A 14,964-nucleotide genomic window follows, 5' to 3' on the forward strand; every position below is an offset into this window, starting at 1 on the left:
GGAAAACATTCGGAAAAATGAGTGAATGCGACTGCCTTGTTGTACAGTTTTATTATTTTCTACCTGATCCAAACACTCAACCAGTTTAAAAATAGTGTCTTGTTAGCTAGTGAAAATCCATAATCTTATGACCCACCATTGATTCTGTACTTCAGCATCCGTCCATCCCTCAGGGGCACACCGTCAGCTAACTGTGGAAAGGAAAAAAGGTTGGAATCACTTTTGCTTGTTGTCTTTATCATGATTTTGTCTCGATCTCAAATATGCTACCATATGTTGAAGTGCATAAAATAAAAATGACTAATTTCTTGTAGTGGCATGTGAGTAAGATCGCAAGAGGTGTGATTTCTCAATCTCAGCAGAGAATCTGATTGGCTGTAGAGTTACTAAGGCCACACTGACTTGACTTATGTATGCATAAGTTTTCTTCCGATTCGCCCCCCACCCCCACCAAAATGTTTCTTTGGTCAAAAGGAAAAGAAGATGCCAGAGGAAGGGAAGCAGGGCTCGAATTGACACTTGCACCATCAACTCTTTTTGCTCAACTTTTTATTCCTCACATGCTCATATCAGTTTAGGGGTGCTGAGGGGATGTTATGATCACATACAATAAAATCAGTATGGCTTAAAGCAAAAGCTAAATCTAGGTTGTGCAAACTCACCCGTCCGATGGGAAGCATGTAGATCAGAGCCTGGAAGAGGAACCAGCCCAGGAACACCAGCGCAGCGTTTGTGCTGAAGTAGGCATCCAGCGTCTTGGGGAGGTGTGGCACGAACACCAGGTCACAGTGGGCCTTGTTACACACGCCGTACAGGTACAGCACCGTGGCTGGCAGGAGGAACGTCATGAGGAACGTACCGACGGGACCGCCAAACTCGCGCTCGTTGGTCTTAGGTACAGGACCAGGCTTTATGTCCAGGCCAGGGACCAGTTCCTTGTTGGTGCTGGAGCGAGTGGCATACCTGTGGACTACTTCACTCTTCTGTTCAACAACCTGGGGAGGGTAAAGTACAGGAAACTTCACATGTTACCTTCCATACCACATCTGAATGCACACGAGACATTGTGTAGACTATGACCTTTCTGTGGGCAGACTTTAGACTCTACCAGAACTCTGCGCTGACTGAAACAACAGTAGACTTTGGCCAAGTAGGGATTTCTGGCTTTCTTTGCAATGTCTGGATGCAAAATGTGAAAATATATTGACAGAATTAGAAGAGGTAAGTGTGGGAAACACCTTCTAGATAATTTACACAAGAACCTTTACCTTTTTGACCTCCATCTTGGTAATCTTGGCAGGGGTGGATGTTGCCTTGGGTTCAGGAGAAGATTTGGCCTTAGGCTCCGGGCTAGACTTCTCCTTAGCCTCAGGCGTGATTTTGACTGCTGGTGAGGACTTGGCCTTCTCAGGAGATGCCTTACGTCCTCGCGGGGTCCTGGATGAGTTGGCCTTGGCGACTTTTGGGGTCTTTATTGCAGGGCTTTTTGACCGTCTCCTGGGGGTTCGTCCCGGCGAGCGTCCTCGTGACCTTGACCGTGAGCGTCGACGAGAGGGACTTTTGGAACCTGACCTGCTGAAGTAGGATTCCGACTAAAAGAAACAAGAAAAGACCATATAAAATCACCATCCATGACTGTTTTCAGCAGCATATAACTGTGATCACATAACAGACAGAACAATTACTAGCAAATCAAGGAGTGAATATTTGTATGTTTGGAGCTAAACGTGGACAAGATTCAAAGTACCCCGAAGGACAAATAGACATGACTACATCAGTGAAGCATATGGGCATTAATTACCATTAAATATTCCACATTGTCCTTATATTAGTATTAATCTTATCAATCAAATTAAAATGGTATTTACTTGCGGTAGCGACATGGAAATAATATAAAGGAGTTACCTTCGTAAGACAAATTTTCCTACACCTTAGTTGCAGTAAAAAAGAATATGACCTGAACACTTAATACTATCCTGCAGTACACGTGTAGTTAGAACTGAGGCATCACGTCATGTAAGTAACACATCACACCACTGTCTGTGGACAAGGATCATACCATTTCACAATGGGGTTGTTTCACAAGATTTATAAATTTGTTTTGTCCTTCTCTTTGTCATTATTGATAAGGAAGTAATACTTTGTTAGAATGGCAACTTTCACTTGTCATATCACTTGTTCTTTAAGAAATCTACTCTTGTCAATTTGGTATTGAAGTCCTCTGATAAATAGCTCCCCTCCCAAAGATTTGTATGCTGGTCTTTATTTACAGTGGACCAAAGGGCAAAGTCCTTGGATTGTGCCACTTACTAGTACATGTACCGGTATTTTCCATACCAGGACAATGACTGGTTTAGTGGTTACACAATCATTGATAGAAACTACTGAATTAGCAAAAGTCATATTTGTTTTACCAGCTGTCTTATAATCATTCAATTGAAGGGAACACCAAATTGTTTCTGCCTCATTTGGTCAGCAATGAACCATAAAATGTTTCTGATGTTTATTAGACCTAATGAGCAGATGCCAATGGGTTAAATTACCCCCTTTTGTGATTAGATACAGCCTTTACCAGTATGGTTTGCCATAATGATGATCCGGACAAGCTAAATCAACACTTCCACCAAGTAAAAATAATTTGATTGTACTACCACTGGGAGCCATGTCATGCTAGTGTTCCACTTACTCATTGTTTTGAAAGACATAATCCCAAATATGTCAACACGCAGGGCGAGTTAGGTTTAAAAATTAATGCATTTTGACATGTGTCTATGTCTAAAAGTTAAACACTGGATACTAAGGTGAATGCATTTACTTTCGCAGTGGATTTTATTTTGAGGTACGAAGGAAAAGGAGGTTTTTGCTGTGTCTGAAGTTCATGGTTGATACAATTCTGTACAATGGAAATACAAAATACATGATCGTCGTATCGTGATTTTGACACCAGGTTAGCTTTTTAGAATAACTAAATACATTGTATTATTTTTTCAGTCTTTGGACTGTGTGACTATAAATCTTATCTCTATCACAATCAACACGTACCCTTTTACAAGCACCATAAATTTTAAAAATCAGATCAAAGAACCAACAAACTACTGTAAATTGAGGTGTTTGCCGTGTTTGTGGCTGAAACAACATTCAATGCAAGACAGAGCAGATGTTCAAAGAACCTCAAAACATGAAGCCACCCACAAATTTCCCGATCTACGGTACTCACCAACACATGGTGGGCATCGACCTCCTCCTCTGTGCCCTCCTCAAACCTGACCATGTACCTGTCCCCGTCCAGAGTCTTCAGCACCTTGGCGTGGAACCACAGGTGGCTGCCTGGCCACTTGGCCATGACAGTCTGGCCTGCATCGTGACGTCGGGACATGGCGATATCCTTCCCTCCTGTCAACAAAGCAAATGTAGATTTGGTGTTTTATTGAAGCAGTGTGTTTCCAGGCTGTACAAAGCCAAAATTAGAAGACTTAATAACATTTTAAGACTTAGTCTGACTTGTGCTATGGTCACATTTCCAAACACTGTTGTGTTCAGTTGTCTATTCATACTTTTTGTTCGGAGCATCCACTGCCTGCCTGACCTTAGAATTACTGGCTACTGGTAGGTAAAATCAAAGTTTTACTCCTCTACCGCACATACATGTACTAAGTAGATGTAGTCTGGACTCTGGAAATTATCCATCCTATTCTACTTCCAGATCCAATTTGCTCATGTGGTCACTTTCACACAAAATAATCTTGCCACTGTTTCTATTTAATAACTGCAGTATAATCAAACAGAAACATAACGAGGGTCAAACTACTAGTTTCAAACCCAATGACCAAAGGAATGTTACAATCTTCCTTCCTAACATCTGCTCATGGGTATTGTTACCATGGCAACAGGGTACAGTATTCAGGTCAATCTGGTTTCAATTTCCAGAGTGCTGCTGGGCACTAGGCCCACTGATAGACAATCCATCTGATTTCTCAACTGAATGAACACATTGTCCAGACATACCACACAACACGCCCACTTCTGACAGACTATAACATAAGTTGGCTGTAACTTGTAATGTAAGTGTAAGTTTATAAACACAAATTTCCCAAAAGTCAAAAATTACTAGTATCTATTTTTCAGGATGGGTGGGAAGGCTGGCATTCAGTAGCTGGTAGGTCAGAGTCATAAATCAATTACTGTTACTTAGTGTATGTCTCTTTTACATCAACAACACATAAACCTGCAATTTTGTGTTTCTCTAAATTAAATAAGTGGTGCAATGAAGTTAATAATGATCTCCAACTCCGATTTCTTCTAGGACAAGCCAAGTGATTACAGTTGACCAGTTGGCCCAGGTTGACTGGTTACGGACTGATAAACTTTAGGATTTATAGCAAAACTCGGTGCTCGCAAGGCAACTTTATGGAAAGCCTTAGGCGTGCAATTATTAAGCAGCCTGAAAAATTCCATCCCCGTTTGTGGACATTCCAGTGGGTTGTTACTAGTATTCAGGACAAACAGGATTTGACAAGCCATGGCGCTATATATGTGTCTACTACTTTACTCTTGGTAGTCCCACGATACGACAAAAGACAAGACAAGATGTCCTGTGTTGTCTTGTATTTGCTCTACATTGTGCGATAGATCAGCCTTTTGTATTTGCCCGCCTCGACAACGTACACAACCTCACGCTTCTTGCAAGACGTTTTCAAACAACAAAGACACGCTAAGTGCAGTTACAAAGTACACAAAAGTAAACGTCCCAGTATGTTTCTCATGGTGGCCACCAAAACTTACATACTGTACTTGGAATCACAATTGAACACAAAATCATAATTTTGTTTTTCCTTCTTTTTCATTCAAAATGGTGAGAATTTACCAGTGGGAAAGTCAGAAGAAAAGGAAGGGATCTTGTTACAGACTGTCAGTCCAGCCGACCTCGTCCAGGCCAGGGTACTCTCCAAGCAGAGGTTGGTGGGGGAAGATCGTCACCGTTTTATATATGCCTCGTTTTTTTTTTTGTCGCCCCCCACCCAACGGGTGGGGGGCGACAAAAAAAAACGAGGCATATATAAAACGGTGACGATCTTCCCCCACCAACCTCTGCTTGGAGAGTAGCCAGGGTACAAGGACACGATGTAGTACTAGTACTAGTACCGGGGACGCTACACACCTGACAAGTTTACCGAGCAAACAAATTGGACTATTCGTAGAATAACAGATTATTCGTGACATGTGGTGTTATCTGCAAACACCACAGAACTTCCGGTAACCACGATCGGACATACGGAAGGAAACGTGTGGCATGTGGCTTTTTTTCTGGCCAAATGTGTTGTTTGCAATTTTTATCATGGCGTGGTTGCCCACATCGATCACTTTCATAGGCAACAAGCTGTTATAAAATGGATCAGTATGCAAAGTATTGAATGTAGCGGATCCAGTTATGAACATAATGAGGTCAAGATACAACTTACCTTGGAAACTGCAGAAAAATCCGACTTTTACACAGCAGAGATCTGCGAACCTACCAAATTTACGCTTTGTCCTTTAGCGTAACGACTTCTTCGCGGGCGATGGGCGGGAAGCGCTCTAATTGGTCGAACGATAATTTCGTCAAAATACTGATCGCTGATTGGCTATATAACCGATTTGAACTTATGACTTCTAGTTGGGCTAGACCATTGAAGACGAAGGGGGTATTTACAACTAAGTACGGTGGGTACATGCACTGTAATCTCCAAGCAGATCTTTTGGTGGACGCAAAGGCAGAATCATATATCCATTAGCCAGACAGTTACCATTTTGACACCAATCATGTCTTTCCAGCCACCAAAAGATCTGCTTGGAGGGCTGGCTGGCAATCCGGAAAAATCCCCAAATATCATCATAATTGATGCAATTATCTATTAAACGTTATATGAACTTCCTCATTCAATGCATGATGGTTGGTATTTCTTACAGGGTATGGACACAGTCAAAACACAACATACAGCAGGATCTCCATGCAGTTTATTGGTATTGGCATTAGTACAAAATGTTGAAGTACACTGCACATATAGATTATCAATGAAGAAGAAATAATAACAGCTATTAATAAAAATGGTAGAAAAATGGCCCATAGCCATACTTCTGCCAAACAGAAGTGATCTGGGTCCTTTTCTGGTTTCCATCGACAAGCCACACTGATGATATTTTGAGTTGGAAATTGAGTGCTGGTGAGTCCAGGGAGGGCAGGTGGATGGTCAGGTATTTTTGAAGGAAACACAACAAACAGAAATGAGACCTGACAGCACAGCTGTCTTCTTCTCACATTTAAAACTACCGCATAGTTATGTTAGAGAGCCTAAGTAGACATTTACAGATGAATCACACAGAAATGAAGCATGTATTTTTTGCAGGATGCCAAGGAACAAAAAAATGAACATGTTCAATCCTCATAGGTAACCATACCCACATGGAAACAAAAAGGGGTACTTCTCTTCTGTTTGGGACCTTTCTGGTAGAAAAAAATGTCAGACTGTGCACTTTTACACTGATTGACATGTTGAGAGCATTTTCTTTTCCCTGTTCGTTCTGAGAAAATTGTGCTCTACCATGAAGATTTTTTACAGTCCATTTCGAGTTACTGGTATTGACTGTACCAAGGAGGTTTAAAATCAAACCTTCTTGACTGTACCATCCAGTATCTTAATACCGGGGGATATCAGAAAGTACCAGTACCTTTCTGGCAGGTCAATTGAGAACCGTATCCACATTTAAGAGAACCCCAAAAATGTTTTTGTCCTCCATATCTGGATAACTTTTTATGCTCCACCTCTACGGGTGTATCTGGATAGGTATCCTTTTGTAGAGACTGAAGTCTTTTTGTTTGCCTGGAAAATATGATATTATAGCGCAAATCAGCGTGTTTAACATGGTACACTGGTACCAGAAAAGGTGTCAATACTCATATTCCATCACTGTGGCTTTGGATAAAAACTCTTCCAATTCACAAAGGAATTAAATAAACTGCAGCCCTCCACAGAAATGGGAGTAGTTGAGCATATCCAACATGGAGAACTGTGTGTAAAGAATTCAGTGGAAAAGACACCTGCTACTGTACATGTACAATACCTAGACTCCGATTCCTCCAGTCTTGGTGGGTCACCTACACACTGCTTCATCTTTGCAACAATTTTCCTCAACATTGCATGATTCTTCTCCATAACAATGGTGTTAACAACAGGATCACATCAAGGATGACAAATGGGGGATTTCAATGACATCATTCTGACGGCTGTGACAGGATACTCTTCCTTCACTCTGCAACACCAAATAGCTTTTCCTCACATCTTGTCAACAGATGGAATAGCAACTCAAATTTTCAGTCCAGCATAAGAGCTGATCATGATTGCAAATTTCGCTTAAAATTTTGCTTACCGGCTGATAGTTGTAAAGGCTTCCATCTTGTCACTAGAAGTTTGTGACAAACTGACAAAATCGATCAAGACTCTCCTACCCACTGCTAACACTCCACAACCTACCATACATTAGCCTAACCTCCCAGAGTGTTGTGTAAGTACAGCCAGTCCCAAGGATGGTCAGGAGGTAGAAAACCACATCCTTCCATTCACATCCAAGTTGTGAGGCAAATCCTTTGGCAATTATGTCCATGCCATACTTAGTTTTATGCAATACTGTTCCGGTGGGTACCAGTTTTGTCATTTCTTTTACCAGGGATTCTAGAAAGAAGCAGCAAGTTATGTTGAGGATTAGACTCAAATAAGTAAGTTTATGGCCTGGCTATGAAAAATACAACTTATCCTACAAAAAACATGAATTCTCAAGAATAAAAGGCCTTAATCAACAAAGCTGAAAGATACATACAAATGTACAAATATGGGCTATAGTGGGGGTAGGAAATGATTGTGCATGGATCACTCTTGGGGAAAAATTGCTGAAATAACAGTACACAAAAATATGTTTTGTAAATTGCTTCCTTAACACTAGCTAATGAATGAGTATTCTCACATCTACAAATATAATACAAAAAGGCATCACAATATACGGTGGGAGTAAAACACAGATTGAAACTTAATTAGGTGGAAGTCTACTTATGACTTTGTGTTCTCTTCCAGATAGATACTTATTTGTCCTGATAATTACAGACATTTTAAAGTGTATGTGGCAACAAGAATAACCACCAACTTCTTAATAATGACATATAGCCAGAATGCCACTAGGCAAGGTCATCAGCTTTTGGAAGCGAAATTTTGCCATGCAATAGCAAGGAAGCCGTAAGTCAAGATAAATCACTAATTTCCTATCTACATGTATACACTAATCTGGGATCTATGTATTCACCCAGCAACTTAAAACACCCGAGTAACACTTTCAGCAACTAAAATACAATGCAGTAAAGCAGCCTTCCACAATTACCTATGAATGATTACTGGTAGCTAGAAACATATCTATGGCAAATTATCATTTGAAGATCTATCCCAATTAACCAATCAATATCCTAGTACCGCTAAAGTACATTTGGGTAATTACGTTTGAAAGCATTGTTAAAATACATGAATGTACACAGGCCATTTCTGTCAGCGTTGCATCTGAAAGAGCATTGGGCCGTCAGTAGAGATACTGTGTGGACTGTACAGGTGGGCACTAATGTTTGGGAACACTGTGGTACATCTAATTGGAACTGTAGTATCATGTATGGTTGAACAAATGGAGCTGCAAAAATGACCTGCAGGAGCAGAAACAACAAAAGGCACTCCGAACTGCAGCTTGGCAAACCACGTCATGCGGGTCAGTGGCAATGGCAGGCTCATGGAAGGACAATTTGTTTATCTCGGCTCATGTGTAACACAATAACCAAAATCTTGGTCACTGGTATGTATGAAGTAACTGGATTTGTCTACAGTCTTCCTGGTGGCAGATAAAAGACACCATGGCTTCCAGCCTAAAACATGTTGGACAGGGCAACAGCACATTCAGTCGAGGGAGATGGTTTAAGACTTCTACAACAAAATTTCTAGGAACCACCGTTTGATTTCTACACCTGAATGTCCCGACTGTCTTTCTGTAATTAACTACAAAATTAGGGTAAGGCCAAGCTTACCCATGAAATAGCTATCTAAGCCCCAGGGAGTTTTTACGGGGTACAGCAACCACCTCTGTATTTAATGTGTCATCTCTTAGAGATGGTTCCCACAATGCCCTGCTCCATCCTGTGAGAACAGACCAATGAGCTGCCCCCATCAGTTCACTGCTGTGTACTCTCCTCCTCCTCCTCCTCTTCATTTTGCCTTTTCTTCACTTGTGTCATTCTCTGGTCTATCGCCTGTTGAATTCTGCCCTGATTTCTTGCCTTATTGCTGGAGGGAAAGACAGAAACTTCACAATCATATCTGCCTACAGGCCACCGCACTTGTCCTCATCTATTACATGTATTATTAGAACACCTTGACGTGTGTACTATAGCTTACCTTGTACAGTATCACAAATAACTGAAGTAGATCACCAATAGACCAAAGAAATATGTTAGTTACATGGTGTAGTTATGTCTAGTTACAGTGTTTTCTTTTGGATTATATCACAGAGTGGAACAAATGACATCAGAAACTTTTACCAACTTTGAGTTCCAATTATACCTTACAGAGGAACATACCAACATGGTACATGTACATGTAGCTATAGTTTACTTACCATCAATTATTTCTTCTTTCATTTTGCTCACTTCTTTCCTCACTTCTGCCAGAATTTCCTATATGGAAAATACAAAACAATGTATCAACAAGAGCCTCTCAACAAACTTTATGGCAATATGTTTACACCTCACCAGGTCTAAGCATCCTTCTGTAACTTAAATAAAATCCAATGGAACGGATAAAAAATAACGGCCACCAAAAAGTGGCCACAACAACCAGGTGGTTCTGATGTAGACTCAACTATGTAGCGTGGTCACTGATGTAAATTTAAGCCTGTAGTAGGAATGAAGCGCATCATAAGGTATCTATGTTTGCAATGGACTATCACACTGGTACAAGTGGTAGAAATCTGCACACAAGGTAAGACTGACCTGTTTCAATCTGTCTAGGTCTCCTTCCAGAGGTGGCGACCCTCCGTTTACAGAAGACGTCCTGATTGGTTAAGGGGAAAAGGGAGTTTATTACATTTCACATGTTTGTACATGTGTATGTACACATACGGCAATGTTAAAACTTCAACAACCCAGAGCTTTCCCATCTCTTGTTCCTTAGCCAAATGCCTACCCACCACCAACAACTGGAGAGATCCATTCACACTTTTTAGAATAACTGTCCTCAGAAACAAACAAAGCAAATAAATAGTACAGCAAGCCCATGAGTTGCCAGTAGAGAAAACAAGGAAAGGGGAAAGGACAATCCTATAATTATAAAGGAATCTCTAGTTCTACACAGCAAAGAACAAACGCCTCTGAGAATACCTGGCAAACTTGGGAGACTGACTGCCACCGTTGGTGGGGCCCTTGTTGGAGCCGTTAGTACTTTCACTCCTGCCTGTTGCTCCAAACTTGTTGGGAGACCTGTTCTCCCATGGCCTGCCCTTTGCATCTGGACATAGGAATACAAACATCAGTACTGTACTTGGTGGCTGCGAGTTCAAATCTACAATTACATGTACCTGTGTATAGTTTTTTAACACCTCAATTCTTGGTTGATAACTCTAGTACTTGAACGCATGACTATGTCTTTTTCTTTTCTGAGCTGGTATTAGATACCTAGCAGTTGCTTCATCCACTAGTTTATTAGTCATTTAGTACATCATGCACAGTCCTAGCCATAACAAAAAGACAGTCCCACACACAGCTTGTCTACTTTCGATTAAGGCCCATACACCCTTGTCTTATGTACTGTATCTACATGTGTATCTAAATCTTATCAATTATAATTATGGCATTATGATTATGTTTTTAATGTATCATAACTGGCAAAAGTATCAGTCACAGTGTTAGGTGTGAAAGTCAACACAATTTACTGGTGTACATGTACCTGATTGCCATATTGATTTCAATGTAAGTTTGAGTTTTGAGACGTGCTGACCTGTGCTGTTAACCTTTGCGTTGGGTGAAGACTTGGCATCTCCTCCTCCCTCCTCTTGCTCTTTCTGCTACAGTGGGACAGGGAAGATTCCACACAGTGTAGGACAAGTAGATAACAATTCAGGCTACTGCTAGGTTTTATGCAAATTATGAGTTTCTACTTTCTCTTCTTCTCATAGCAACAGAAAAGCTGTCAAACTGCTTTACATGTAACTTTTTTTCTATACACATTGTATTAGTATCATGATCTTACACAGTCGCCAAGTCATGCAACCATATCATTATCAGTATGTTTGAAATCTTAACGCAGAACTTTGAGGTAGTTTTTAAAACTTACTGACTCAAAAACGCTGATGGTAACACAATCTAAACTAACAATACAAACTTGTAACTGTGACAGATTGTATAAATTAAAGAAGACTTAAAATTGTTTTATTTTTTACAGGAAAAAGCTGTGACTGACAGTTCACAGAAAAGATTGATGTGAGTTGTCCATCAACAGCAAGTAACCTGGATCTGTCAGATTAGCTTGATTGACAGGTAGTTAATGAAGTTAACACTCTCTGACAAAGACATGGATCATAGGTTAACAGGACACAGAGGACACCACAAATGACATTGTAGTGTGTCAAAGAAGAAGAATTGTAGGATTCAGAAGATGACGTAGAATGGATAGAGATAGTCAGAGCCACCATGTCACCAGTCAAATCGTAAAAATGGACCCACCATTCGACGCTCAGGGTTGATACTCACATTCTGTGCAGCACGCCTGCAAGAGATAGACAAACAGTTTTTTAATTGACGGAGATGGAATATTTCACATTGTTAGTGCTGAGCATGAAAGCAAAAAGGTGGTGAATAAATCAAAGTAAAGAATACTGAAAATCCCAAGAAACAAGAACACACAAAGGAGGCACAAAGGTCGAAGGGCAGCGACTAGCTAACAGTGAGGAGGAGATATAAAAACCAGACTTTCCAGAAACTGGGCTTTTAAATATAAATCAAGCCTGTGGTAACTTGTTTATTTCATTGACTTCCACAGTGTTTTCTGATTAATGGTTTGTGACATATCTGGTTATTTGGCTGCTCTCATGGTAACTACAACTGACTTCTAACCATGCATTTCAAACTTTTGGAAGCTAAAACAAAAAAATCTAGATTTGTTGTATATCTGATCCCATCATACATTTCTATTAGTATGCCTCACTCAGAATGGCAGGGTTATGGATCAAAGAATCAGGTGAAATTTAGTTGATCAGTCGAATTTCTTTAAAGAAAGGAGAAAGTCATACTCAGGCAAAGGAATTTGGGATAGGAACAATAAGCTAGTTCATACTATATATATATATATATAGTCAAAAGTAGTGTGCTGTGTGATGCATTGTGGGTAACATGCCAAACTCCCCTAGCTAACAAAACCAACTTTCTGACAACATACCTGATAGCACACATAGTGTTAGGCTAGCAAATGATAAATAGAAGTCTGGAAATACCATTTCTGTTCTCCTAGCTTACCAATCAGACTCAAACTTTGCCAGTCTAAGACACAGGGAGAGGAGAAGGGAGGGGGAAACAAAAAAAGGAACCTTTGAGTGTTGTTGTTTTATGGGCGTCACCTTGAACACAAAAAGACAGGACAACAAACCAAAAATACCGTAAGACTGCTACTGGAGATGCAACAGGCTTGATTAAATATACATAACAAATGCAGTCAAAATCTACTGTACAAAAAAGACAAATTAAACATCAATGCATTTCAACAAAACAATGTGTTATTGCTTTAAATTCTGCACTTTCTATGTCTATGACCATACAATTCCAGCTTTATTACAGGTGAGTCTATGCATAAGTGTAGAAAAAATTAGTAACATGATGAGTTACATGACAATAATCTGTCATCTAAGTTTTTCATATGTCAAACAAAATGAGTGACTTTTTATGCATGTTAGTATGAGATATGATTAGAGTACAGTAACTGAATGGCACTGACCAGCAATGTACAGTTAAGTGTTTGTTAGAGCATTATTTCCAAACGATGATTATGACAAGAACTGCTGCTAACAGATTGAAGGGCGTGTAGTTCTGACCTTTGTGCTAGCCTGGCGGCCATCTCGTCCATCATGCCCCCGGGTATGGCCGGCACCCCGCCGCTGGACCGAGCCTTCTCCGCCGGAGACATGTTATCTGCATCACTGTCCGACTGTCAGGTACAAAACAGTTCACACACTGTTAGCATGTCAGCAGTATGTACTCGAACTTCATCTGAGCGAAACCTGGATGTTTGGTCAATGGTGCATCAGAATATTGTCCATTGCAGACAACACCTTTTTTGACAAAACAAGGTGAGAATTACAGACAGGATGTCATGATTGCCATCCTTAATACGCGAATATGACCTTAAAAGAGACGTTCAACAAAAAAAAACGTGTTCACACGGTTGACCTCAACTGTTCAGGTAGAACGTAAGGTTCTTGATTACACAACCTACATGGCATTTACCTGGGCGAAGTTTTGGTAACTTTTCAGGACCATTTAGTAAATGGCCTCCTTGCCACAACGCCAGTTACCAAAACATCAGCCAGGTACATGTAAAGGCCATTTTGGTTGTGTGTCAAGAACCTTATTTTCCTAAGTTAGGCCACACTGACTTAATTTTATGGATTTTCGCCTGTTCTAAAAAAAAAAAAGATCAAAAAAAAAAAAGATCACGTCCACCGAGGCTCTGACCTGGCTCTAGGCCTGGGTAGTCCATGGTAGTCAGCGACAATACGGAGCTGGGCACCTAGGCTACTGAAGCTCCACGACTCAAGAACTCAGTACATACGTACAGTGCCAATTGATAAATTCTGAAAAAAGCTAGCATGTGCCGGATTGTCGTATACGTATATATGTCGTATTGCCGCAAATTCACAATACCAGCTATGTATTCCTGTGGTTTAGTAGCATTTTTATTTTTGGCCGGATTTTTTTTTATTCACCCGCGCGCACTAGTTTGGGGGTCGTCAGAGGATGTCATCCATAAAATTAAGACTGTATGGCCTTACTGTAGACAACTGGTTTGGACTTCCGATGAAACAATAAAGTCAAACCACAGTAAAAAGTCACTCTTAAACTTCAATTTCAATATCAAAAGTCAATATCAAACTACAGAATATACATGTGTCTTTTTAAGATCCCTATTTCTGAGTGGAATTTCCAGTGTTGTGTACACATGATATGGACATTAGGTACAAACCAATTTGGTTACCTTTAACCGCCTTCCACATTTCTATGTATTTATCAAGCTGTGCCTTGTTTACATCAACAAAGTTACATGCAACATGCACATATTTTGGCACATGTGCCCTGTTGGTAGGATGACCATACACTGCAGAAGCATGCTTGGCTCTTAACAACATCCACTGACTCATAGCCACAACCATTTCACATCAATTTTGCTATAATGGTAAACACTGGCAAAAAAACAGTCCCAGTCAACACATACTTGCTACTGGTAGAGGATAATGCATTTCAAACATTCTTTGTTACCTGTTCAACTCATTATGAACAGTGAATACACCAGTCATGTAGTATTAACCTTTATTACATAGAAGGTGGAAATTCTCTATAGTTACAAGATTAGGCATCAGACAGATGGTGAAGTCTATGAAACTTACCCTTGAAACTCTACGTAGTTTGGCCGCTGCCAGAGCCTGTGCCAGTCCTCCTGCCCCTCCACCTAGAGGTGTGTTGGGAGCCAGGTTGGGAGGTGGGGGAGGGGGAGGGGGTGGGGGGACCGACCAGTCTTGGGGGGCGGTGGTGGGCCTGGGGGAGGAGGGGTGCCCTCCCGCAGCAGGCTGGGTGGGTGGGGTTGGAGGGGCTGGTGGTGCCGGAGGGGCAGGGGGGAGGGGCTGGTGTGGTGGGGGCTTGAGGTG

The 14,964-nt window shown here is 40.9% G+C and overlaps 2 protein-coding genes across 2 annotated transcripts in view; both read right to left on the minus strand.

The window, feature by feature from the left end:
* Nucleotides 1-5,580, minus strand: part of LOC109488145 (delta(14)-sterol reductase-like) — a 10,241-nt gene extending 4,661 nt beyond the window's left edge. Inside the window, exons 1-5 of the mRNA XM_019792304.1 lie at nucleotides 5,460-5,580; nucleotides 3,218-3,393; nucleotides 1,269-1,592; nucleotides 663-995; nucleotides 133-191 (exon numbers count right to left, since the gene is read on the minus strand). Of these exons, the coding sequence (XP_019647863.1) occupies nucleotides 133-191; nucleotides 663-995; nucleotides 1,269-1,592; nucleotides 3,218-3,376 (875 nt within the window). The 5' untranslated portion in view covers nucleotides 3,377-3,393; nucleotides 5,460-5,580. The remainder of the gene's footprint in view (nucleotides 1-132; nucleotides 192-662; nucleotides 996-1,268; nucleotides 1,593-3,217; nucleotides 3,394-5,459) is intronic.
* Nucleotides 5,581-8,879: 3,299 nt separating this feature from the next.
* Nucleotides 8,880-14,809, minus strand: LOC109488166 (ena/VASP-like protein). Its single transcript, XM_019792325.1, has 8 exons — nucleotides 14,707-14,809; nucleotides 13,138-13,250; nucleotides 11,777-11,819; nucleotides 11,052-11,118; nucleotides 10,436-10,562; nucleotides 10,049-10,109; nucleotides 9,676-9,733; nucleotides 8,880-9,344 (listed from the first exon to the last, which is right to left on the minus strand). The coding sequence occupies exons 2-8, from the start codon at nucleotides 13,227-13,229 to the stop codon at nucleotides 9,304-9,306; spliced, it is 489 nt and encodes a 162-aa protein (XP_019647884.1). The 5' UTR covers nucleotides 13,230-13,250; nucleotides 14,707-14,809; the 3' UTR covers nucleotides 8,880-9,303.
* Between the last annotated feature and the right edge of the window lie 155 nt (nucleotides 14,810-14,964).

The sequence above is a fragment of the Branchiostoma belcheri genome, unplaced genomic scaffold (assembly GCF_001625305.1).
Source record: "Branchiostoma belcheri isolate BF01 breed outbred unplaced genomic scaffold, Haploidv18h27 scaffold92, whole genome shotgun sequence".
In the NCBI taxonomy this organism is placed as follows: Eukaryota; Metazoa; Chordata; class Leptocardii; order Amphioxiformes; family Branchiostomatidae; genus Branchiostoma; species Branchiostoma belcheri.

Bases quoted from the DNA above. Each gene is read 5' to 3' on its own strand.
- LOC109488166 (XM_019792325.1), bottom strand. From the start codon at position 13,229: ATGTCTCCGGCGGAGAAGGCTCGGTCCAGCGGCGGGGTGCCGGCCATA. The intron at 11,119-11,776 runs GTGGGTCCATTT...GTCCCACTGTAG, and splicing joins TCAACCCTGAGCGTCGAATG to CAGAAAGAGCAAGAGGAGGG. The intron at 10,563-11,051 runs GTCAGCACGTCT...TCCTATGTCCAG, and splicing joins CGCAAAGGTTAACAGCACAG to ATGCAAAGGGCAGGCCATGG.